Source organism: Herpailurus yagouaroundi, unplaced genomic scaffold (genome assembly GCF_014898765.1).
Source record: "Herpailurus yagouaroundi ecotype Mexico unplaced genomic scaffold, PumYag 308, whole genome shotgun sequence".
In the NCBI taxonomy this organism is placed as follows: domain Eukaryota; kingdom Metazoa; phylum Chordata; class Mammalia; order Carnivora; family Felidae; genus Herpailurus; species Herpailurus yagouaroundi.
In genome coordinates, this window is record NW_024412525.1 from 5,829,277 (window position 1) to 5,852,895 (window position 23,619).

The 23,619-nt window shown below is 55.2% G+C and overlaps 1 protein-coding gene across 3 annotated transcripts; it reads right to left on the reverse strand.

Moving 5' to 3' along the window:
* Positions 1-907: 907 nt before the first annotated feature.
* KLHDC8A (kelch domain containing 8A) lies at positions 908-20,211 on the reverse strand. Of its 3 annotated transcripts, none has more exons than XM_040462026.1 (7): positions 19,853-20,211; positions 7,815-7,902; positions 6,489-7,092; positions 3,565-3,729; positions 3,091-3,306; positions 2,387-2,488; positions 908-1,948 (listed from the first exon to the last, which is right to left on the reverse strand). In XM_040462026.1, exons 3-7 carry the CDS (start codon positions 6,862-6,864, stop codon positions 1,755-1,757), a joined length of 1,053 nt encoding a protein of 350 aa, XP_040317960.1. In that variant the 5' UTR covers positions 6,865-7,092; positions 7,815-7,902; positions 19,853-20,211; the 3' UTR covers positions 908-1,754. The 3 variants fall into 3 exon arrangements, with proteins under 3 accessions (XP_040317960.1, XP_040317959.1, XP_040317961.1); XM_040462025.1 differs by having other exon boundaries at positions 7,815-7,955; XM_040462027.1 differs by lacking the exon at positions 7,815-7,902.
* Positions 20,212-23,619: the final 3,408 nt, after the last annotated feature.

Sequence of the window (23,619 nt, forward strand, 5' to 3'; positions counted from 1 at the left end):
ACACGGGGCTTTGGTTTCCTCTTGGAAAGTGGGGAGGGACCCCTTTTCTCAGGGAGAGTGGAAGGGGACGGCGCAGAAGTAACGTGGAAGGGGAAGACCAGGCCAGGGCTGGACTTTGGAGTGGCTTCCTTAACATGCTGTTCCATCCCTACAGGATCTGTGGGTCCTCCAGGATCTTCTAACAAGTTACTTCGGCAGCTAACAGAACCGAAGTACGGGGTTCCAGAAGCAATAAGAAGGCACCCTTCCTCCCAGTCCGCTCACCAGGAACCCCCCCTGGCCACAGGATGCCTCTAGCCGGGGTGGGAAGGCAAGGCTGGGCCAGCAGGGGGCAGCACCCTTGGGGCCTGAGGAAGGGACAAACACCCCTGTCCCTCGAAGACCCAGGGGCAGAGTCACTTCCTCCAGGAGGCTCCCTCTGTTCCTGCCTCATTAGAATGAATGACACCATCACACAGGAAGTGCTGACTCCCCCACAGCCCTTGGTGGGGGGGGGGGGGGGCAGGTTTTCCTTTGTAGTCCCCGTGCTGGCACAGCTTTTCAAAATAACCGGAAATCAGAAAGAGGCGCTCTACGAGCCAGGGGGGGGGCACGTCCTTCACGGCAAGTCAGTGAGCGATCCCCGTCCAACTTCAGGCAAGACAGAAGTGAACTTCGGCTGAGTGAATTGAGGCCAGGCACGAAGAGGTCAGCCTTTCCTAACACAGAGGAGACTAGGCACTGAGGAGGGCTGCCCTGTACTGGGAGTGAGGTGACCGGGCAGGAGGTGCTTTGGAGGCGGAACCCACAACAGCTGGTCGCCTGGGGCCCTATTTAGTCTGAGACAGTCAGAGGGACTATTTCATGGGGTCCCCTCTACCCATCAAGACACCCACCCACCCCACCCCTGCACCAGGTACCCGAGAGAATAGGAATATAGATTTTAATTGTTGTGCTGCTGCTGTCAACCAGAGTGCAGTTAATCCATCCTTCGTGGATTTGGATGCCACAGTGTACATGAGAAGGTTTTGCCCAGAAATGCGCTGGGGCCGCGGGTGACAAAAGGGCGAGGGGAGGGTGGCGGAAGGAGAAAGTGAGCGAGGGGAGGAGCGGGAAGCAGAGCCTGGGCTGGGCATCTGCTGCTTCTCCATCGTCACTTTCCCGTCGAGGACCCGAGAGGCACGGGTCCTTCCTGGCCGAGGCTACTGACCTGGACCAGTCCCCGTGAACCTGACTCCAAGGCCAATTCTTGCTGAGGGGACGAGGGCTAGGGCAGGCCCACGGCTGACCACCAAATGGGGAAGGGATGTAGACCAAGGGAGAAGCGAGGGGTTTGGGACTCCTTGCGAACCTTCTCCGTTTTCCATCCCGAGGGACCCTCAAACTAGTTCAGAGCTGGGGAGAGGACAGTGATAGCAGCTGTCTTCGGCCCTGCCCACCCCCTACCCTGGACACGGGGGGAGGTGGAACTCACAGGAAGGGGAGGTAGCCAGTACTCCTGTGTCTTTCTCTGCCTGAGCAGGAAGGGGGGACTCTCCTCAGAGTTCAGCTGGCCTCCAGCTGGAGGCTGGCTGAGTCCCTGGGACTTTGCATGGTTTCCTGGGATGGGTAGGGTTTGGAGGCGGAGGGAGGTCCCTCAGAACCCCGGGGCCTGACCCCACTAGCTGCTGACAGGAGCTGGCATCCTGGGAAGTCGCCCACACTGCTTTGACGAGACCATTCCTCTTGTGGAGAGTGGGCTGATCCGGTCCGGGGCACAGGCGCTGTGCTGAGAGCTAGGAGTCAGAGACACACAGGGCTTCCACTGCGTCGCTCAGACCCTGGTTGACGCCCCCCACAGCCAGGAGGCAGTTCTTGACGACAACGCTGGAGCAGGCGCAGCGGGGCGTGGGCATGGTGGGGAGGGCCTCCCACTTGTTCCTCCCCGGGTGGAGCGCCTCTGCTGTCTCCAGGACAGTGGGCTGGTTCCCTGAAAGCGCCAAGGGAACCGGACCTTACGAAGAAGTCCAGCCCCCAATCCATGCCCCCCCCCCCCCGCCCCTGGAATCCACAAGCAGAAGCCAAGTGACTTTAGTTCCTGGGCTGTAGAAACGCTCCTTCCCTACCCTGAGCCCTCGCTCTTGTCCGACAGCCACTTTGCCCCTCCTGCCTTCTCTCCGTCCTTCCGTCTCCTCGAGAGGAAGGCTTTCTTTCCCCACCCTCTGCTTTTACCAGAAGTTTCTAGTCACCGCTGCCTCTCTTTTGCCTTTCACTAAAAATCCGCCCCCGTGGGTTTGTGAAGCCCAGCTGGGAAGAGGGGTTTTTGAATGGTTTGGGAGAACGCGGTAGGCAGGCGGTGCGCAGGCAGCCGGTGCCTTCTCCCGCTCGGGCACGGTGTCAGGTAACAGCCTGGAAGCCTCATCCTTACCAAGTCCTCCGGCCACTATGACCCGTCCACTCAGAGCGCCGGCCACAAAGTCTGCCCGCCGCTTCCTGAGGAAGAACGAGCGTTCCATCTTCAGCCATCCCCCTGCGGGCCGTGGATCACGGCAGGATAAATTTAGAGAGAGTGAGACGCTGACCTCCCCCGCCAAGTACACACGGAGTCCCCAGAGCTCACATCCTGGGTGGGCGTCCACCCCATCTAGGCTTTGTGCTCAGCGCATAAACTCCGCCTCCTGCTGTTTGAAATGATGCACTCCGGGGCCTCTACACCCTCTCCCAGGCTTGCTACAGTCCAAGGAACCATAATCTCCTACAACCAATCACCTTGTTCTAACCCCTGTTCTCAAGGTCTCTGAGCTGGAGAGGAGGTTAACTAGAGGCAGTGAGCGTGGGAGTCGGGATCCTTCTGTGTCTGCATCAGTAAAAAGCCGGAAAAGCCCTCCCTCACCGGGCCCTGCCTGAATGTCGTAAGAAGAGAAAATGGCAAAGGCTTTGATAAAAATAACCAGCCAACCCAGAGGAGCCCTGTCCAGAGGAGAGAATGCGATCCCAAGAGGAGGCCTGAGTGGAGAGGGCTGTTCCGACCCCTGAAAGGCTCACCCCCCTGGATCAGCGGCTTGGGCGGGCGCATGGGATGGGGACTCAGCCAGAGCGGGGTGGGCGGCTAGAGGCCGGTGCCCTGCTCACCTTGTTCCATGTCGAACACGTCCATCGTCCGGAGGAACTTGGGCTGCCGGTAGAGCCGACCCTGCCTCAGGCCTCCCAGGCTGTACAAGCGGTCATCCAGGGTCACAAAGCTGGAGAAGGCCCGCTTACAGGGAATGTTGGGGAACTTGGTCCAGGAGCGAGTCTCGATGTCAAAAACCTCAAAGGCGTTGACTGCATACTTGGACTGTCGTCCCCCTGGAGGCCAGACCAGGGTTGGGAGGGTGGGGGGAGGGCAGGGGGGTTGGGCCAGAGTAAGTCCCTGAGGGCGGGGGGGGGGGAGCTGGGTTTCCCCTTTCCACGTTTACCCAACCACACAGGGAGCTCCCTGCGGGGTAAGGCATCGGTGATTGCCCCCAAGGAGATGCTCAGCACACAGACACTGACCGCTTCCTGTGGAAACTGACCCAAGGGAGAGAAGGAGGGATAGATGTGGGACAGATAACCTGTCCTTACCTAGCACATAGATCTTGGAGCCTCGGAGGAAGGAGGTGGCAGCATATCTCGGGGTGGGCATGGGTGCTAGTGACACCCACATGTCCTTGAGCATGTCATAGTGTTGGAGGTGGTTGTGCGGACGGAGGTCCAGGCCCATCCCGCCTGCCGCATACACTCGGTAATCTAAGGAGAAAGGCCACACACAACCCCTGGCTCAGCTCACGCACACTATGAGACAGGCCCATCAGTAATGACCCACCAGGCCAGGCCCCATCAACCCCTCGCACACCAGCACGGAGGCCAGGCCAGGTTCCCAACCGCTGCTGTGCCGGGGTGAGGTTGACGGAACCATGGAGAGTCTCTGCCATGGTTGAGCCTGAAGCCATGTCAGGCCTGAACGCCTCGATGTCCAGCCCGCGGCGGAGCCTCTCACAGGGTAGACTGCGGTGGAGTCGAGGCCTGGACAACCCTTTGCAGGTTTTGTCCCCTCTACACTCCTCCCTCCTGGGCAGCCAGAGGGGATGCCGAAGAGGAGGGGTAATCCTCTGATGTCCTCCAATAGTGGCCTGTTCCTTAGGCACTCCCTGCTTGGAACTCTCCAGACCCAGCAGGAGCCTTTGGAAATGAGGTCAGCCCTGCTGTCGCGGCCCTGTGGGACCCTGGACTGCTGCTGATTCTTTCTCTGTCTGCCATCCCCATGGGGGAATGCCATCCTCCTTCACACATGAGGAGGCCTGTGGGCTCCAGAAGACATCCTGAGCTAGATGGGATAGGGTTAGGGGTGAATGAGGGTGAGGCTTTGGAGGAGAGAAAAGCGGCCCCTTTAAGGAACCCAGGCAGTAAGCTGGGCACTCTGAGAGAAGTGAGTTCTCTCCCTTTTTCTATTGCTCTTGGTTGCAGGTAGCCTTTCAAGGCACACCCCTGACACAGGGCATCAGAGAGGATGAGCGAGGCACCCGCGTTTCCCTGGGCCTCACCCCAGTGCCTCCTGCAGCCTATCAGAGACACAGCTTCCCCTCCTCCCCCAGCCGACAAGCCACTCTTCTTCCCGGGGACCCATCCCTGCCCAGGATTCTATCTCCCCGTAGCCGGTCCTCACTGCTTCCAGCTCTAGGAGACCTTTATTCTGTAAGGGAATTGCAGGGAGACTACTATTTCCTTCTACTGGGTACTATTTCCAATCTTACTGAACAAGGAAAAAAAAAAATCCTAACCTTAGCCTGCGGCCAGGAGACTGGCCTGCTAATATTAGAAGGGCTTCCCTTACACAAGCTCCGCCTCTCCCATCCCTGTGTCACCTGAAACACACGTCCAGCCGACAGCCCTCATTCCCGCCACACCACCGTGCCTGTGTCAGCTCTTAATCATCCCTTCGGGTTCGCCTGGGTGTCCCTGAACTGCAAAGCGGGGCTGAGAGCACCGGCTCAGTACCGCCCAAGGTACCTGTTCACCCTGTTCACCATGCGTTATGGAAATAATCCTCGTCGGTTTCTTCCAAATAGAGAACTTGGTCATCTGTGACCCCAGCCTCTGCTTCCGTGTCTGCCACACAGGCATGTGAAAGCTTATTAAACTAACTCCTGAACCCATTCAATGCCACAGTTAAGAGCCCAGGCTCCATCATTACTCACCAGCTGTGTGGCCTTGGGCAAATTATTTAACCTCTTTGGGCCCCACATTGCTTCTCTTTAAAATGAGGATAATAATAGCACTTATCTCATCAGATAGGTTTTTGAAGATCAAAGGGGCTAAAATATATAAAGCACCCGTGGTAAGGATTCAATGAACGTTAGTTCTGTCTTTCAGCACCATTTACTGAAGCCTGGGAACAAAGGAATACCCTTTCCCTCTTTTTCCCCATGGGCCCTCCGGCTCTTATCCTTACTGATGGCCTGTGGAGGCCTCACTGGCCACTACCCTGAGGGATTCAGGCTTGGAGTTTCTCACTGGTCACCTTCATTGATCAGACTCTGACTTCTGAAAGTAGGGGCCAGACCTTCTGCCTCTTTCCTTCCTCCCTGGGACCTGGAAATGTGCCAGGGACACAGCAGACCCTCCAGAAATCCTGGCTCCTGATCTACAGTAGACCCCAGTAGGCAAATGGGATGGTTTTGCAAGAGAGGGAGGGAAGGTTGCATCCCACCAAGGCCGCCTGTCTGAGCTGCACTTGGGGTCTTCTAATTCCTGTTGGACCATTTCCCATAAAACCCTTTGTGTTTCAGCCAAAGAACTTCTGGAGCCCACTCTATGCTCTGGGCTGTACCAGGCCCAAGGAGGAAGAATGAGGGGTTTTGAGAAAGTGAAATGAAGATCCAGTAACCTCGTGGTCCCTGCATACACCCCTCGAGAACTGTGCACCTGGGCGAGGTGCTGTTGGAGCACAACCCTCAGGAACATTCTAGTCTCCATTCGCTAGTATCTCTGAGACTCGGAGGCAGAAGGGGAGGTTGAGGGTAGTGGGAAAGGCCCCGCAATCAGGCCTCAAAGCCCCACCAGAGGGGCTTAGTGATGGTACAGGGATGCAGTGAACACCCCCAGGACCCCAAATAGGTGTCTGGAGGCGGTGTCCTTCGAAGGCAGATTTCAGGGGATGAGGTGCTATGGGTGGGAGGCTCCTCATTCTGCTGAATGAAGAGGTCTGTGGAGACCCTGCACTAAGTCCCCCACTCTCCTCTCTGGCCAGGCCTGCCCAGCTCGTTGGCAGGAGGCTGGTGGAGTGCAGTTCTGGCATCACATGAAATTACTAGACACTTCACCTACTGACTCTGTTTTCCCATCTGTAAAATAAGGCCTGTGGGTCTCTAGCTTCCGTGTCTATTGTAGGGATCAAATGGGATCGGGATTGTGACAGTGGGCCCCCAACTCAGTGTTAGCTCCCATCCCTCTCCCCGTGGTCCCCCACGCCCTTCTCTCTTCCCTCCCTCAGCCCTGGCCCCACTCGCCTTTGGCCGTGACAGAAATGCCCATGGCGGCCTCACGCAGCACGCTCCTCTTCTTCCACTTGCCCTCATCGATGTTGTACATCTCCACGACCTTCAGGGGCAGCTGATTGGTGCCCACACCCCCGATCACCATGATCCGCTTCCCCAGGGCGGTGACGGCCACCCCGGCCCGGGCGGTGGGCAGGGGGGGCAGGGCGGTCCACTGGTCGGCCTCGGGGGAGTAGACCTCAAAGCAGTCCATGGGGATGCCGTTGTCGTCACATCCCCCGATGGCATAGACCTGCCCCCCGGTCTCCAGCAGGGAGCAGTAGACCCGGCGGCTGGGCAGCGGCGCCAGGCGCTTCCACTGGAAGTCCTTGACGTTAGGCACCTCCATGGCAGCCCCGGGGGCCCCGCCCGCCGCGCCCCAGTGCCCGCGGAGCGCCACGGCGCCGCGGGAGGTGCGAGCCCGGGGGGCCCGCCCGCTACTCCGCGCCCCCTCTCGCCGCCTCCATCTGGCTCCCGTCCGCCGGCTCCCGCCCGACCCCGGGGCAAGGGCCCCGACGCCGGCCAGCGCTTCACAGTCCCTCCAGACTGCGCGGTCCGGCGGCGTCCGCGCCTGGCCCTGCGGGAGGGATGGGGCGAATCAAGGGCGGTCGGGGCCCCGCGCCCTCGCCTCCTCGCACCGCCGGCGGGGCGGGCTGGCTCCCGGCTCCCAGGTCCTGGCCAACTTCAAAGGGAAGGCGGCCGAGGGCGCCACCCCGCGGCGGCATCGCGCCCCGCAGCGCGGTGTCCCCCGCCCCTCCCGGTCGGCGGCTCGGACACCCGCGGGGCGCACGGCGGGCGGGGGCTTTCCGGGGCTCGCGGCGCCCGGCAGCCTCCCGGCGGAACAAGGAGTTAACACCTCCCGGCGCCGCCGCCTCTCTCCCCCCGCCCCCGCTCCCCTTGCCCGCGCCCTCCCGCCCACGCCCCCGCGCCACTTACACAGCCAGGCCCGAGGAGCGCGGCGGCGAGGCGCAGACAGCGCATCACCCGGGAGCGGGGAGCCCCCCCAGCGCTGCGGGGAGCTGGGGACAGGGCGCGCTGTCCTTCCCCAGCCCGCACACCGCTGTCACACGTGCAGACGAGGAGAAGGAACGAGCAGCGCGAAGGAGAAGCGGAGCCGCCCGGGAGAAGGAGGCCCGCCAGGCTGCTCCACGCACATCCCCGCCCGCAGCCGCCACACCTGTGCAGGAAGCCGCGTGCGCCCGGCGGCGGCGGCGGCGGCGCAGGCCGTGACCTCTTTACATAAGCGCTGGCAGCGTCCGCCCGCGGGGGAGGGGAAGGGCCCCTCGGGGAGACGCTCACCTTGTCTACAGGGTCAGAGAGGCGGGGCACTGGAGCCAAGTACCCAGATGACAGGAACCAGACTCCTTCCAGCGTGGGGGTGGGCGGTCTGTGAGTGTTTGTTTTGGATGAAGAGGCGGAGAGTCCAATTACCCAGTTTATCTACAGTACACAGACCCAGTTCGTGACAGGCTGGCTCAATAGTCAGCTTTGCTTTGGGGAAGGTATTATCAAATGGTTTAACCTCATAGAAACAAGTTATGTGGGTGTGACCCGGGGAGACCTGCCCCGGGTGCACCCAAACATAACGTATACACCGACCTGCACACACGTAGGCAGAACGTGCACATCACCCTACCCTCTCTCACCCGGAAACTGACATATTCACGGAGTAACTGACAAAGGTACAGACATGTGGATACCTAACTGGAGACACCCACATAGACAAACACATAGGGGGACCCCCCCCCACACACACACACTCTCATCCCTTTTTCACACACCTTGGGAAGGGGAAACCCGGTTGTTCAATGTTGGCACTCAGCACCAACCCACAGGGCTTACCAAATAGTTTCTCCAAGCCACATTCTCAGGCTCTTCAGGACAGTAGACCCCCGGTAACACATCAGCCCATGACACCCGTGGGTCCCCTGGTCTAATGGACTTCTAGGCCCGATGGGGTCCTCCTTCTTCTTGGTTCCCTTGAACAGAGTCAAGTCTCCAAACGCTCAGGTTTGGCAGTCTGACACCTACCTGAGTTTGAATTCTGGCCCTGAAATTGTTTTACCACCCTGAGCCCCAATTTCCTTATATTATTTGAATTTATCTCTTTTTATTTGGAGATAAATTGTAGATTTACATGCAGGGGGAAGAAATAGAACCATTTACCCAGTTTCCCTCAAAGGTAACATTTTGCAAAGCTTATAGTACAGTAATATCACAACCAGGATATGGAAATTGATCAGTGAAGGTACAGAACATTTTCACCACAAGACAAGGGTTCTTTGTGTTGCCTTTTTATACCCACACCTGCTTCCCTCCCACCTTTTGTTCTCCAACCCCTGGCAACTACTACTCTGTTCTCCGTTTCCCTCATTTTGTCTTTTCAAGAATGGATTAGTTAGATAAATAGAATCATAAAGTATGTAACCTTTTGGGATTGACTAGGAACCCCACCTCCACCCCCAACATAATTCTGTGGAGTTTCATCCAGGTTGTTGCATGCGCCAGTAGGTCATTCCTTTTAATTTCTGAGTAGTGTTTCATGCTATGGATGGCTCCTGGTAGATTTTTGGGAGGATTAAATGAGATACTGTTTGTAAAACAGTTCAGTTTCTGACACATAGCAAGGGCTCGGTAAATCGCTATTAAGACCATGGCCAGCAACTATTATCAACAAAATGCAGAAAAAGGGAAACGGAACAAATACAAACTTTTGCCCCTTGTTTAGAAATGACTTCCTGTGAGAAACAGAAGTCACAACTCATCTTAATATCTTGTGTTCTTGGCTTAGAAATTGAACTGCCTTTTTTTGTTTGAATTCTCTGTGCTTACAAAGTAAGCACCTCTAGAACCTTCAGAGGAAGGTTGTGTTCTGTTTTCTCTATTCAGTAAGAACTCATAAATTCCAAAAGAATGTGGTCTGAATTAATGAAGTTTTACAGGAAACGCCAACCGTTTCTCTTTCTTCCCAAGGATCACAATCTGCCCAGAGGAATAGGGAATAGATCCTCGACCCCCAACTTGAACTGTGTTCAGAAGACCAGCACAGGGTGAGTAAGAAGACTGAAAGCCATAGGTCTTCCTCAAAGGGTCTCGTGGGGGACCCGTCTTCAGCTTCTTTTGTCTACTGAGCCTTTTACCAAAGCAATGGGGCAAGGCTCCTGGAGTCCCCACCCACCCCAGCTGGGGGAGCTTACTAAGCTGTTATACACAGTTCCATATGATGTTGTGTTTGCAGAACTCCTCGAACTGACCTAAGTCCTCACACATCCATTTTCTCGTAATTTTTTTTTGAATTTTTTTTTTCAACGTTCATTTATTTTTGGGACAGAGCATGAACGGGGGAGGGGCAGAGAGAGAGGGAGACACAGAATCGGAAACAGGCTCCAGGCTCTGAGCCATCAGCCCAGAGCCTGACGCGGGGCTCGAACTCCCGGACCGCGAGATCGTGACCTGGCTGAAGTCGGACGCTTAGCCGACTGCGCCACCCAGGCGCCCCCATTTTCTCGTAATCTTAAAACAACCCTGGGAAAGATGACGGGGGCAGGTATCGGTTTCCACTTTTTACAGGTGAGGCAGCTGAGACTTAGTGAGGTGAAGTAACGGACTTACGACCGTCCGAGGGCCGACACCAGGGTCTCGCTTGTGAATTCCGAATCTAACCCTCTTCCACTTTAACACAGTTAAATCACAAATGAAAGAATTGCGTATTCCTAAGGACACCAAGCTTTTCAACTGTCACCTGGCTTCCGGCTTCTTGTCCAATTACACTGAAGGAAGGAGCCCAGGCCCCCAAAGGGTTCCGGCAACGGCTCTGCCCGTTGCCATATTGTGTGCTGGGCAGCATAACTGGGGAAGGACTGGAATCCAATCCCAGAATAGGCCCCCTTCCAGCCTAACGCTCATGTTTTGCAAGCACCGCCCTCCATGAGGACCGCGGGATCTAGGGACTCAGACCCTTGGAAAAGTAGTGAGAATAGGATGCCTTTCAGGTCGTGGCCTGATTGCTTGTTCTGGAAGTCCTGGCTTCTCTCCATCTCCCCATCTCCATCTCTCCATCTCCTTCCCCCATGGCTCTTCCTCTCAGCCAGGTGACATCCTTTAATCCTTACATTGAGTGCACATTGAGGAAACTTGTAACCTAGCAACTGCCACTTAAGATTCCCTGAGTCACGGGCGGTTTCCATGCCTGGGCAGAGTGCACCCAGCTGGGGCCTGAAGGGGCACCGAGCAGAGGCGGGGAGTCCAGTGACCCCTTTGATTCCTCACCACCCCGTTCCACAGGGTGGCCATTTCCCTGTCGGGGAGTTCTTCCTCACGTCAAACCCAAATCCCTCTTGCTCTGAGACCTTGCAATCACATCAGGCCTGGGTTTCTCTTCTCTCTTAGAAAGGCTTTGACTCTTTGCCTTGGTCACAAGGTGGCACGGGGAGGGGAGAGAAGCGGGGGAAGGAAAGTTGATGAAAGCCTCTAATGATAAAGCCTTTGGTACTGTGGAGTCTTTCTTTCTTATGTGATATTGCTGCGTCAGACTTGTTGAAGGGGTGCTCAGCTCCAGAAAGAGTCACTCGGTATTTTTTTTTTTTTTTCTAAAGTTGCACCTAGGATCTAGTACAGTCTCTTTTATACAGAATACAACGCACAGTTTGACTCGGTAGTGACTGGGTTTATTAGGTATTCAGCAGGGGCCTGCCGTCACCACCTTGGGGTAGCTCGTGGAGAAGCTGAGGGTGGGTAGGGACAATTTCGTCCCCGTTAACTAGCAGAGTCCCGGCGTGGCAGACCGTGGGTGGAGGAGGTAGGTAGGGCCACAAGGGACTGGGGAATCCCAGGTGCAGGGTACATTTTGGGGAGACAGGAGAGAGGAGCTGTTTAGTTATTAGAAACTAGAACAGCTCCTTCTCCCTCCTCGGAAATACAGTTTACCTTCCTGTCGGTGGGAGGGGGGCGCCACCTGGACGCCCTCTGCAGGGTACCGGGAGGGCTGGAAAGATGCATCTTGAGTTCCTGGAGGCCGGGATCACCTTCTCTCCTTAGTTCTTTGTCTGCAGTGCCTCACAGGGCATGGGATAGGGGAAAGTGTGTGGACTCTGGCATTAGGCAGACTGGGTCTGAATCCTGGCTCGGACCCCTCTAGCTGTGTGACCGTGAAGAAGTCACTTATACCCCTGACTCTCAGTTCCTCATCTGGGAAAAGGGGAATAAGAAAATCTACTTTCTAGAGTTACGGGTGGAAAGAGATGCCTGGTGTAGATGCTGGGCATGTAGGAGGTAGTCTATAACGAGTAGACTTCTTTCCCCCCTGTGTGACGACAAGTTCCTGCACCCTGACTTTCTGCGTATCCAGACCGGTGAGCCCAGACAGCAGGTGCCCATTTCACACAGCAGGCATCTCACCGGGGCCCACACTCCTGTGCCCCACCGTGTCGGGGCCTACGTCTCGGACAGGATTTCTACCCTCTGAGAGCACCGAAATCTCTCCCGCTAACTAAATTGCATTCTGATCTGGAGAACAGCTGTCGCCCTTCCTGCAGAGAATCACCTTCTCATCCCTCACCAGAAGCCTGGCTGTGTTTAGGGGGTGGAAGTGACGATGGCCCATCCAATCAGAACTGAGGCTCCCTGTAGACCGAGGGAGGGATAAATTCCTCCCCCACACCGAAAAGCCTCCCTGGGGCGTCCTCCCGCCCCGTCCCAACAGCAGCCCAGAAGAAGGATTTAGGGCTCCAGAGGACTCGGCTGGAGATGATGTGACACAGGTGCCGGCAGTCGGAACCATAATCGGCCTCTGTTCACGTGGCACTGCCACCCGTGGGGTTGGCAGTCTGGGGTCCCGAGGAATGGCCTCCTCCTGACCCTGCAGCCCTGACTAGATGGGCGGCGGAATCGGCCACCTTCCTTCAGCCACCGGCCCTTCTCCCTCCTCCCCCAGGGCAGAGTGGGGGGCGGGGCGTGGGGCCCAGAGGGACTCAGTGGGTATCAGGTAAGGGGTGCATCTGATGGAAAGTGCGGCTCAGGTATGTGATGGTGGGATGGGGGGAAGGGATCATCTTGGTTTTCAGACTCAGGAGCTGCATGATTTAGAAGAGTCAGGAAGCTGCCCCCTCCTCTGCTGTTTCAGGCCTAGAGATGAGAAGGACAGGAGCAAGCGAGACCTTCTCTGAAAGACCTCGGCCCCTGCCCTGTGCCGACTGAGGAGGTCGTAAGAGGAAATGGGACTTGGAATAAAGCCTGAGGATCTGGGTTATAAAGAGGGAAGAACTTCAGAGGCCCAAGAGCCTCAGAAAATGGAAAGAGCAGCATGAGGTGGGAGGAGAGGCCGTGGCGTCACCTGCCCTGGGAGATACTGGAAATAGGTAAGACACGGGACCAAGAGCCAGGAGACTTCTGTTCCAGCCACATTTTGCCCCAACTGGGCCGTGCACCTCCGGACCAGTCTGTAAAATTCGAAGGGAGAGAGAGGAAGAGCACGGCGGGCTTGAGGTGTCTCCCAGCTGGGTGTTCTTTACTCTGAGGGGTATCCGGGGTGTGAAGTCCCACAGGAAGAGTCACGTAGCCATGGTGACAGAGCAGCAGGCCCCAGAATGGACATCCTCACATTCTTCTGAGTGGCACACACACAGGGGTCTGGCTCCATCGGCGCTCGCGGGCACCGCCAGCTACCCCAGGTTCAGTCATCAGACGGGACTTAGTGAGGGCCCTTGCTTGGCTCGGCTGCTCATTTGCAACAGCTGCAGCTTTTGCTGACGGGCTGGCTCCTTGTGGGCACTGGGCACCCACTGGAGGCCTACCCATGTTTCCTGCTGGGTCCTGACAGTTCTGGGGAGCCCGTGGCCCTCCCACAGGCTGCCAGGACAGGAGGCAGAGGACTCAAGGGTTCAAGTCGTCCTGCCTCTGGCCTTTCCTCTAAATGCAAAAATGAGGGGTGCCTGGGTGGCTCAGCCGGTGAAGCCTTCCGCTCCTGCTTTTGGCTCAGGTCATGATCTCATGGTTCATGAGTTCAAGCCCCACATTGGGGCTGGTAGTACGGGGCCTGCTTGGGATTCTCTCTGTCCCTCGCTCTCTGCCCCTCCCCCACTCATGCGCACCCACACACTCTCTCTCTTTCTCTCTCTCAAAATAAATGAACTTTAAAAATAGATAGATAGATGGGGCGCCTGGGTGGCTCAGTCGGTTAAGCGGCCGACTTCGACTCAGGTCATGATCTCGCGGTCCGTGAGTTCGAGTCCCGCGTCGGGCTCTGTGCTGGCAGCTCAGAGCCTGGCGCCTGTTTCAGATTCTGTGTCTCCCTCTCTCTGGCCCTCCCCCGTCCATGCTCTGTCTCTCCCTGTCTCAAAAATAAATAAACGTTCAAAAAAAAGATATCTTAAAAATAGATAGATAGATAGATAGATAGATGGGGGCACCTGGGTGGCTCAGTCGGTTAAACGTCTGACTTCAGCTCAGGTCATGATCTCCTGGTTTATGGGTTCGAGCCCCGCGTCGGGCTCTGAATCGGAGCCCAGAGCCTGCTTCAGATTCCGTGTCTCCCCTCTCTGTCCCTCCCCTGCTCACGCTGTCTCTCTCCCAAAAATAAATAAATGAACATAAAACAATGGTTTTTAAATAAATGTGAAAATGTGCCTTTTTGTGCCAGGTCACCAGGCGGGAGCCTGGCCGATCCCTGGGGCCAATGTAGGTGGCGGGAGGACGGTGCTTATATCCTGACCCTTCTAATGCAGAGGACAGCACAGCCTTTGTGGGGGCCTGGGCGGCTCTGCAGAGGGGCGGAGGGTGCAGGCTGGGAAGGCAGCAGCCACTCAAACACGGCTCCTTAAATGCCCATTAGTAAGTTAATATCACCATTTCCAGAGCCAGCAACATCCTCCATTCTTCTTAATTAAAAAGAGCTCCATGTCCTGGCAGAGCTGAGAGAGGGCTCTGAATGATTCACACGCCAGCCCCGCTGCTTCGGCTAGGAAATCAGCAAGGAAAATTGATTGGCAGATGGGCCAGCCTGCCTGTCATGAAGGGCGCGCGTGTGTGCGCGGGAGGGGTGCGGCAAGGGGGGCTGGCTGTCCTGCTGACAGGCTCCGAGTGAGCAAGGCCAGCCACTCCCCCCAGTCCCATAGATCACAGCCTTCTGCCAACAGAGGGGCAGAAGTAACCAGAAGTAAGCTCTCCTGCTTGCTTCCTGCTGGGGTCCCTCATCCTGGCCAAACTATCTTTTTTTAAAAAAACCTTCATTTATTTATTTTGAGAGGGAGGAGGGGAGAGGGCAGGGGAGGAGCAGAGAGAGAGAGAGAGAGAGAGAGAGAGGGAAAGAGAGAATCCCAAGCAGGCTCCAAACTATCAGCACAGAGCCTGAGGGGGGGGGCTCGGTCTCTCTCGAAGCACGTTGGGGATCATGACCAGAGCCTAAATCAAGAGTCAGAAGCTTAACCGACTGAGTCCCCCCAGGCCTCCCAGGGGCAAAACTATCTTATCTGGAGGACAAAAGCTTGGGCTGTGAGGTGGTTGTCCCATTTCCACCCAGGAGAGAAAAGGGCCACTCCTTAGAGGCTCCCCTTATTTCCAGATGGAGGCTGCTCACCTGCTAAGGAACATTACTGGCTTCTATTTGGTTATTACTACTTACTTTGGGAGGAGGGTTTCTCAGGGCCCGCCTCTCCTTCTTTCTCTGCCTGTTAGCACCATTTTGTCCGAGCCTGATGGGATCCAAGGCTCTGGCCCCTTCACGGGGCTGGGAAGGGGCGGTGGGGGGCCCACAGGCTGGATTGCTGTGAGATGACACTAGAGAGCCAGGAGGTGAGAACAGTCACCCTCAGAGGCCCTGCCCCTCTTCGGCCTCTCCCTTCTGGCCAGGCCCAGGGGCAGCTTCTAAAACAGAGCGGGGGCGCCTGGGTGGCTCCGTCGGTTAAGCCTCCGACTTCGGCTCAGGTCAGGAACTCACGGTTTGTGGGTTCGAGGCCTGCGTCAGGGTCTGTGCTGACAGCTCAGAGCTGGGAGCCTGCTTTGGATTCTGTGTCTCCCTCTCTCTCAGCCCCTCCGCCGCTCATGCTCTGTCTCTCAAAAATAAATAAATGTTAAAAAAAAAATTTTTTTTTAATAAAAATATATAAATAAAACAGAGAGGCCTCATTCTCCACACCATGCTTCTGTTCACCTCCAAGAGCCCCTTGATGGGTGCCAGAGAGGCAGGGTCCAGTTCACCCTCCAGCTGGGAAGAGGGGCCCGTCCACCGTGGCTGGGGCCTCTACAGAGGTACAGAGTGGCTTTCACTGTGGCACGGTCTCTCCTCACCCCTTCCCCTTCTTCCCTGTTGCTTCACATCACAAACACACGGGCACGCACACACGTACATGCATGTGCACAAGCACGTGCACGCACACAGGCCCTCCTCCCCAGAGGTTCTGGAGAAGGGGCCGGGTGGAGGCATGTTAAAGAAGAGGGGTGGGGACTGGGGAACAGACAGCCTCCAGTGCTCTGCTTTAACCCCCACCTCTCCCGGGAGCCCGGCAATCTGCCACAACAGTGAGGTTGCCATCTGGTGTGGTGACCTGTGTTCTCTGTGCTAAAGACAGAGAGGAGGTGGGGAGGCATGGGGGACTAGTTGCAAGAGCGCTCTGTGTGTGTCTCTAAGGACAGGTGTCAGAGAGCCCAGGAAAGGGGGGAGACAGGCCAAGTCTCAGGTGAATCAGAGGGCCTGCCCATCCTTACCAGCAGGCACTCCTGGGGTGGGCTGAGATGCCCGGGGAACCCTCACCGCTCTCCTGGTTGGGGAGAGAGCAGCAGGGTCTGAGCCCTTGAACCCCCTTCTAGAACCCTGGTCTCAGGCTCCCAGGCTGGATCTCTTTCAGGTGTCACATTCCCCCTCCTCCCAAGGCTGGGCTCGGGCCTGTCACCAGGAGAATGTGTCGGCCGGCTCGGTGCCCAAGGAGCTACTGGTTCCTTCCTGGACATCACTGGGAAAAAGTAGAATGACACCTGTACTCGTGCCCTGACCTAATGGCTGGCACCCCAACAGAGACCAGCACCAGGGACCCTATGTGTCCTTTTGTCCTTGGTGGTCCTGGCCCAGAAAGGGCTCGTTGCTTCCTTGGATGCCGTCCCTCTCCATTAGTCCCAGCCTTAGGAGTTATGTTCTGAGACGTCCCCTGGTGTAGACTCCACAAAATCACAGGTGAAGGTCTCTTGTCAAACCTTCGGGGAGCGATTACTTACAGACCAAACCCAGCTCGCCGCCTGTCTTTGTACAGCTAGTGATCTAAGAATGGTTTTTACATTTTTAGATGTTTGCGGGGGGGGGGGGGGACAAAAAACCAAAGAAAAATATTTTGTGATGCATGAAAGTTGTATGAAATTCACATTTCAGTGTCTATAAATAAAGTTATATTGGAACACAGCCACGCTCATTCACTTGTGTGGTGTCTGTGGCTGCTTTCCCGCTACAACGGTGCAGTGGAGTGGTTGCAACAGAGAGCATATGGCCCGCCAGGCATGAAATATTTACTATCTGGCCCTTTACAGAAAGTGTTGGTGTTCCCCAACCCCTCGCCTAGGTTATTTGAAGGGAAAGCGTGGATGCCACCTTTCTCTTGAGAACCTGCTTCTCACCTTGACCGGTTAAATTGGTCCAGCCAGATCTCGAGACAAGGGTAGGGAACTAACATTTGTTAGGCACCTACTGTATACCAGGCACGTTTTTCTGTTTATCGCATAATCTTTACAGCAATCTTGAGAGGAACGAGCACTAACAGCCGCTTACGTTGTGAAGGCGCGGAGGCTCCGAGGGATTAGGAAATTGGCCAAGATCTTATAGCTACTCAGAAGAGGATCCTGGATTCAAACCCCAGTCTGGCTGTAGCCGAAGCCCGTATCCTCTCCAGGCCACCATGACTCTGAGATGACCTCCAGCAGCCCCCGAAGGGCCCACCCAAGTGGCTGCTGGTTTGGAGATCCACCCCCTGAACAAAGAGGGGAATTGAGACTCAGGCTTTAGGTGCCCGGACTTCTCCTCAGGTGCCCCGCGCCTGGTCTCTGGGTGAGGGGAGTGTGGTCCACAGGCAGCAACAAAGTGGCCCCAGTGGCGACTCCACATCTGCCCCTCCTCCCTCCTCCTGCCTGCTTCCTCCTCTCTTGCTATCTATTCATCACTTATTAGCTTTTCTTCAGGAAGGTTCAATTTGCATTTAAATAGAAAGCCTCCGGAATGGCCCTGATATAATGTTAAGGTGCTAATTACAGATTCATTCCTTTTTAAATATTAAGGCACTTCAGTTCATCTCAGGGGTGATGGAAGGCAGACGGAACGCTTGGTGTGGAGGGGTAATGGATGTTGAGCTGTTTACTGCGAAGCACTTACAACTCCCCGCCAGCAGAGGGCAGAGAGGAGGTGTTCTGCAGACCCATGGGGATAGTGTCTTGGGAGCCTAAAATCAACCCAAAAAAAAAAACCCAGCAATAATCCACAACAATTGTCTCACAGCAATAATCCTTGAAAGAAGCCAGAAGACGGCCAGCGGGATGGAAGCTGCTAGTGTGGGGCACAGGGACACCCTCAGGTTGCCAGTTTCGTGAATTGCTTGTAAGCATTTCAGGGCAGGGCCCATGCCTGTCTTGGGCACACCTCTTTCCCATCACCGAGCCTGTGGTGGGTACTCCAAGAACCCTGAATGAATGACTGAATGAGTCCACCAACCAATCAATTATGAAAGAGATCATTCAGCTACTATTATGAGTCAGGCATTGTACTAGATGATTTTCACAAGCCTCCTCGTTAAATGATATAGTCCTTTGCATTTCCCCCAGAGCCGTGTAGATGGTCCACGAATTCTCTTTCATCTTGAAGAACAGGACTTTGCATTTTACCTACTGATTTAAAATGTCATATTCCCATGCGATGGTCAGTCACGATAGTAAGTAAGATCGGGAGGGAAGTCAAGTTTCAATATTCCCCTTTCATAGGTGAGGAAACAAACCTGGAGCAGGTGAAAAGGTTAGCCTCAGAGCACCCAGGTGGGAGCTCAGCCAGGACCGGAACCCTGGTTGGTCTCAGGCTCCCAGGCTGGGTCTCTAACTTGCCCTTGGCCCCAAGTTGCTGGGGAGTCCAAAGTGCCGCCCAGCTTCTGACCAGGCTCCGTGCTTGGGCCCCAGGCAAGGTGCTCACTGAGCTGGCTGCCAGGAGGCCTCTCTTTTCCTGCCTCCGCACCTTGGCTTAGTGCTTCTCTGCTGCATACCTTCCTTCCTGCGTGTCAAAATCCTACTCATTCTTCGGGGCTCGGCCTCAATGCCACCTTCTCCAGGAGACTCACCCTATCCCTGCAGGTGACAGTAAGCTCTCCCGTGTCCCCATAGAACTTTCTGTAAGCGCCACTGTGTTAGTACTCAATGACTGCCTTGCACGGTAATAACCATCCCCGATATTCTTTACACATTTTATAGGATTGAAAACATTTTTTTTTAAGTTTATTTATTTATTTTGAGAGAGACAGAGCAAGTGCGATCAAGGGAGGGAGGGGCAGAGAGAGAGAGGGAGAGTCCCAAGCAGGCTCCCTACAGCCAGCGAGGAGCCTGAGACGGGGCTGGAAACTGTGACGCCCGGAGATCATGACCTGAGCTGAAACCAAGAGTCGGACACTCAACCGACTGAGCCACCCAGGTGCCCCTTAATTTCTATAACAGTAATAATAGTTAACAAGTGTATGGCGGTTGTTACTGTCATGAACTGACCTAAATTTTATGAGTGTGTGCAAGCGGAATTTAGCCTGGAAGGCAGGCACTATTATCATCCTCATTTTACAGGTGAGGAAACGGAGACTGGAGGGGCTAAGTGACCTGGCCAAGGTCATGCATCCAGAGTAGGGTACCGAACCCAGCGTGCCTGACCCGGGAGTCTTCATACCCATCTGTGTAGACGTCCTATCATTCCCACCAGGTGGAAAGCATTTAAAAGCAGAAACCGTGTCGCGGGTCATTCGTGTTGCTCTTCCAGAGCCAAGCACGACGACTTGTATGTAGTCAATATTGAATACCGGGAACTGAATTCAGACCAGAAGCCAGAAGTCCTGGATATTGGCTGTATGTCAGTCATTCTGTGCCCTAGACACTGATCTTTGCATTTTACTATCTGGGTTAAAACCGGCTGGAAAGGAGCCCTGAACTTCAAAGCCGGAGAGGCACAGCTGAGGAAGAAAGGCGCTTTGAGACCCTCTCCTCTCCCCACTCTCCCCATCTCCTGCCAGCCTGTCTGGGCCGAGCCGTCCCCCCCCCCACCTCCCTCCCCACCCCGTTAGCCCACTGCCTGTCTCCCCAGCGGCAGGCACCACTCGGCACAGACAGATAGAAATGAAACTTACCTGACCCTGGGGGAGACAGGATATCAGGTGATCATCTGCCAAAGACAAAGGAGGGGAAGGGGCTGCAGAGGGTCCCTCAGGGGTTGGCTCCGAGGCTCCTCCTAGGATCCCCAGGGTCCTGAGGGCTTCTTCCACAATTCACAAGTCCACGGCTGCTGCCTCTGGCCAAGGAGCTGGGATATAGCCAGGCCCGGCGGCAGAGGGCCCCACCCCAAACGCACGGAGGGAGGCTCGGGGACCCCTGAGCTCCAGGAGGCCTGACCCCCCACCGAGAGGACCCCAGCACACTGGCCAGAGCCCTGGCGTCTTTGCCTGCCTCCCCGGCGGCCGCGCCTGAGCCGCCAGGGCCCGCTCTGGAAGGGGAGAGGGTGAGGGGGCGGACACGCTCTCACACACAGACAATAACTGCCATGGAAACTAACCAACAAAAAGAAGATTTAGGGAGCCGGACTCCTCTGCCAGATGGGAGAGAATGGAAGCAAGAGAGAGTGGGGAGGGCGCTTCTGCACCGGGCAAACGCCCACCTTGGCCCTAGTCCATTGATGGCACGTTTCCTCCCTCTGGGGTGGGGGTGGGGGGCTGTGGGCAAAAGGCACCGGTGGTGGGGTGACCTTTTTGTGCCCCAAATAGCCACCCATGCATACCTTTGCCTTTCCATGCTTGGATGGGGCATCAGCGTTCAGACAGGGTAAGCACTTCCCTCAGAAACACTCAGCATCGTTGGCAAGGCCAGACACGTTCTACCAGGTCAGGCTGAACCCTTCAGGGCAGTTTGGATCACTTTGCTAGGAGGGATGGCTCACAGAAGTTTCTTAGATGAAAAGTCCAGTATTTCAAGGGATTAAAAAAAGCAAGGCTGCCTTTTAAGCCTGGCTTCCCCTGTCCATGAAGTTAAGCAGAGCGTCTAGACTGGAGAAAAAGCAGGCGAGCAGGGCTGACACAGATGTGGTACATGTGCTTCTCCTTTCTAGGACTTTGAGGTTGTGTGGGGGGGGGGGGCTGGGGGGATGGGGGGCTTAGGGGGATGGGAGGGCGATGGTCTCTCTGGAGGAAAAGAGGATCTAACAAGGGGAACATTTTTGTATTCTCTGAGCAGGAACTGTTGGGGTAAGAATGTAAACTGAACACCAGATACCCACTCCCCCAACTCTTTAGCTGTGAAACCAGGGGCAAGTTTCTTCGTCTGTAACATGGGACCAGTGAGGTTTCGGAGAGGGTTAAAGGGGGGGAATGTGTCTGATGCCCTTAGAACAGCGCCCGGCATATAGTGACGGCCATTGTTATTACTGTTTTCAGTCTTCCTGGTCCTCTGTTTCCTCAGCAATAACACTGAGATAGTAACACCAGTCTGTCTCATGGGAGTTAAATGTGAGGATTAATTATGAGATCATACTTGATGGGGTGGCTCTAAGGGTATAAACATTTGTCAAAAACCATCCAACTGTGGATTTGACTGTATATAAATGACACCCGGATTTTTACGTGAGTTTAGGTAACTAGGTTTGTCAGTCATGAACATTTCAATGCGGGCAATACTCACTCCCTCATTTTATTTTTATTTTTAAGTTTATTTATGTATTTTGAGAGAGAGAGAGAGAGGGCAGGGGAGGGGCAAAGAGAGAGGGAGAGAGAGAATCCCAAGCAGACACCGCTCAGTCAGTGCAGAGCCAGGCACGGGGCTGGAACTCACGAACTGTAAGATCAGGACCTGAGCTGAGATCAAGATGCAGACGCTTGACCGACTGAGCCGCCCAGGCACCCCCATACTCACTCCCTTCTTAGGCACTGGCCCTCTCCCCATAAAGAGAGGAAGGAGAGTGAATGATAGAAGTTGAAGAGAAGGGTTGCCTAAGGAGGGGGTGCTTATGCACAGCCCATATTGATGATGTAGGTGACGGGCCGCCTGTGGAGACTCAAAATATTCTGGATGTTTCCTGTGGCTTGAACATCAATTTCTCAGCTGCCGAGGCAACATCTGGGTAGCTGAGTTGCCGTTAGTGACGCGGCTCCTCATTTCATAACCTCGTATGAGAGAGCGAATGGCACTCTGGTTTGCTTTAAACATCTGTCCCAGGAGCCACGTCATCACCACGGCCCCTCTGCAATAACTACCCCTTTGTCTCCCAGACTCCCCTCTGAGCTGCTCTTTGGCCCCTGAACAGAGTGGCATGGTGACCATTGGCTGCAGGCTGTCACACCTAATGAAGCGTTGGCCCGGGGTGACAGCTGTCCATCAGAACTGTGTGCCACATTAGAAACGCCTGAGAGATCGCTACGGCCCAATTAAAGAGAAGGGGTGTGCATGTGCGTGCGTGTGTGTGTGTGTGTGTGTGTGTGTAAGGTGACTGAAGGGGGTGGAAAGTAGAATGTAATTAAGAATCAAGTGAAACTGATCCCTGGAGACAGATTACAGACCACAGGCAAACCGCTTGCCTAAAGGAGAGCTGCTTGGGTGAGGCTGGAGATTGGTGCCGAACGGCCCCAAACCAAAGGGAAGCTTGCCGATCCCTGTTTGTCCTGTGGGGCGATGCCTATCAATACATGACTTCCACAATCCATAATCTGAGAATAATGTGAGACTCCATTTGTGATGATCCGTTCTAAGCAAATATTTGGAGGCTCTGGCATGATGTTCACCTCCGGGGGCAGGGAAGAGGCGGGACCGTGGAGCACAGGTGGCCATTAAGAGGACGTTAGCCCTAAATGACAGTTCCCCGTGTGAAATCCTGGGGACGAGGAGGCCTGGTGCTCAGCCCAGAACCTTTCCGATGATGAAAACGACTCTTTTGGCAGTGGCCTGATATTAGGTGATGAAATTAAGAAAGCGTGTTCCGGTTGAAATTAGCAGGCTGGGGTCCAGGTTAAAAAGCCAACAAAGGAAGGCAGCCCGGAGTCAGCTGGGGTGCTGGGATACAGATAAGTCACAAAGCTGGCTTTATCCGCAGGTGTCAGGATTGATCAGCCCAGGGTCTATTTCCAAGGCTCTTCTCTACTCAGCCACCTCCCCTCCCAAAAGAAAGAGGCCCAGGCTGAAATATAAAAAAGGTGCGGATCTGAAATCCTGCCTAATTTAAGCTCTGCTCACAAAGAAGGCCAGAGAGCACAGGGAGGGGTGGAAATCAAGTAAGTAAATGTCAGCCCTGTAGTTGGGTAGAAGCCATTAGCCAGGCAGAGCATCCAATTAGAAGGCATTGAATTAGAGCAGTAAAAGAGGGGGCCTGACATCAGAGGGCACGGCGGGGAGGGCCGGGCGAAGTGGGCAGGAGGGAGCACGAGGCAAGGCAGCAGTCGGAAGAGGATTAGCGTAAGATGTGCAAATGGCGGGAGCAGATGCCTCCCAAACGACAGAGCCCCCATCCAGACACCCTTCATAAGATGCCCACACGATTCCTTTGTCCTCCCCCAAATCCTGTGTCAGGGAGCCCCGCCATCTCACGGCCTCTTTTGGAAAAGATTTCTCCCTTCCGCCTGAGCCCAGAGACAAAATGGGTAGCTTTCAGCCACTCCAGGGTTCGCACAACAGACAAAGGAAGGGAGCAAATCCCTTGGCAAATAGTGCCCGGGAGATTTCATTTTTCCACTTTTCAATGCAAACCTACTCAAAGAGATTCAGAAATACAGCTGTCTGCTGCACACGCGAGAAACGGGAACTTTGTTCGCATGGAGGCGTTTTCGTTTAATGCTGTAATAATTCTTTTGTAACGTGTTTGCCAAAGTTAAGTCTTTTTTTTTTCTTTTGCGTAAGCTCTGTTCCTTTGTCCAGGGGA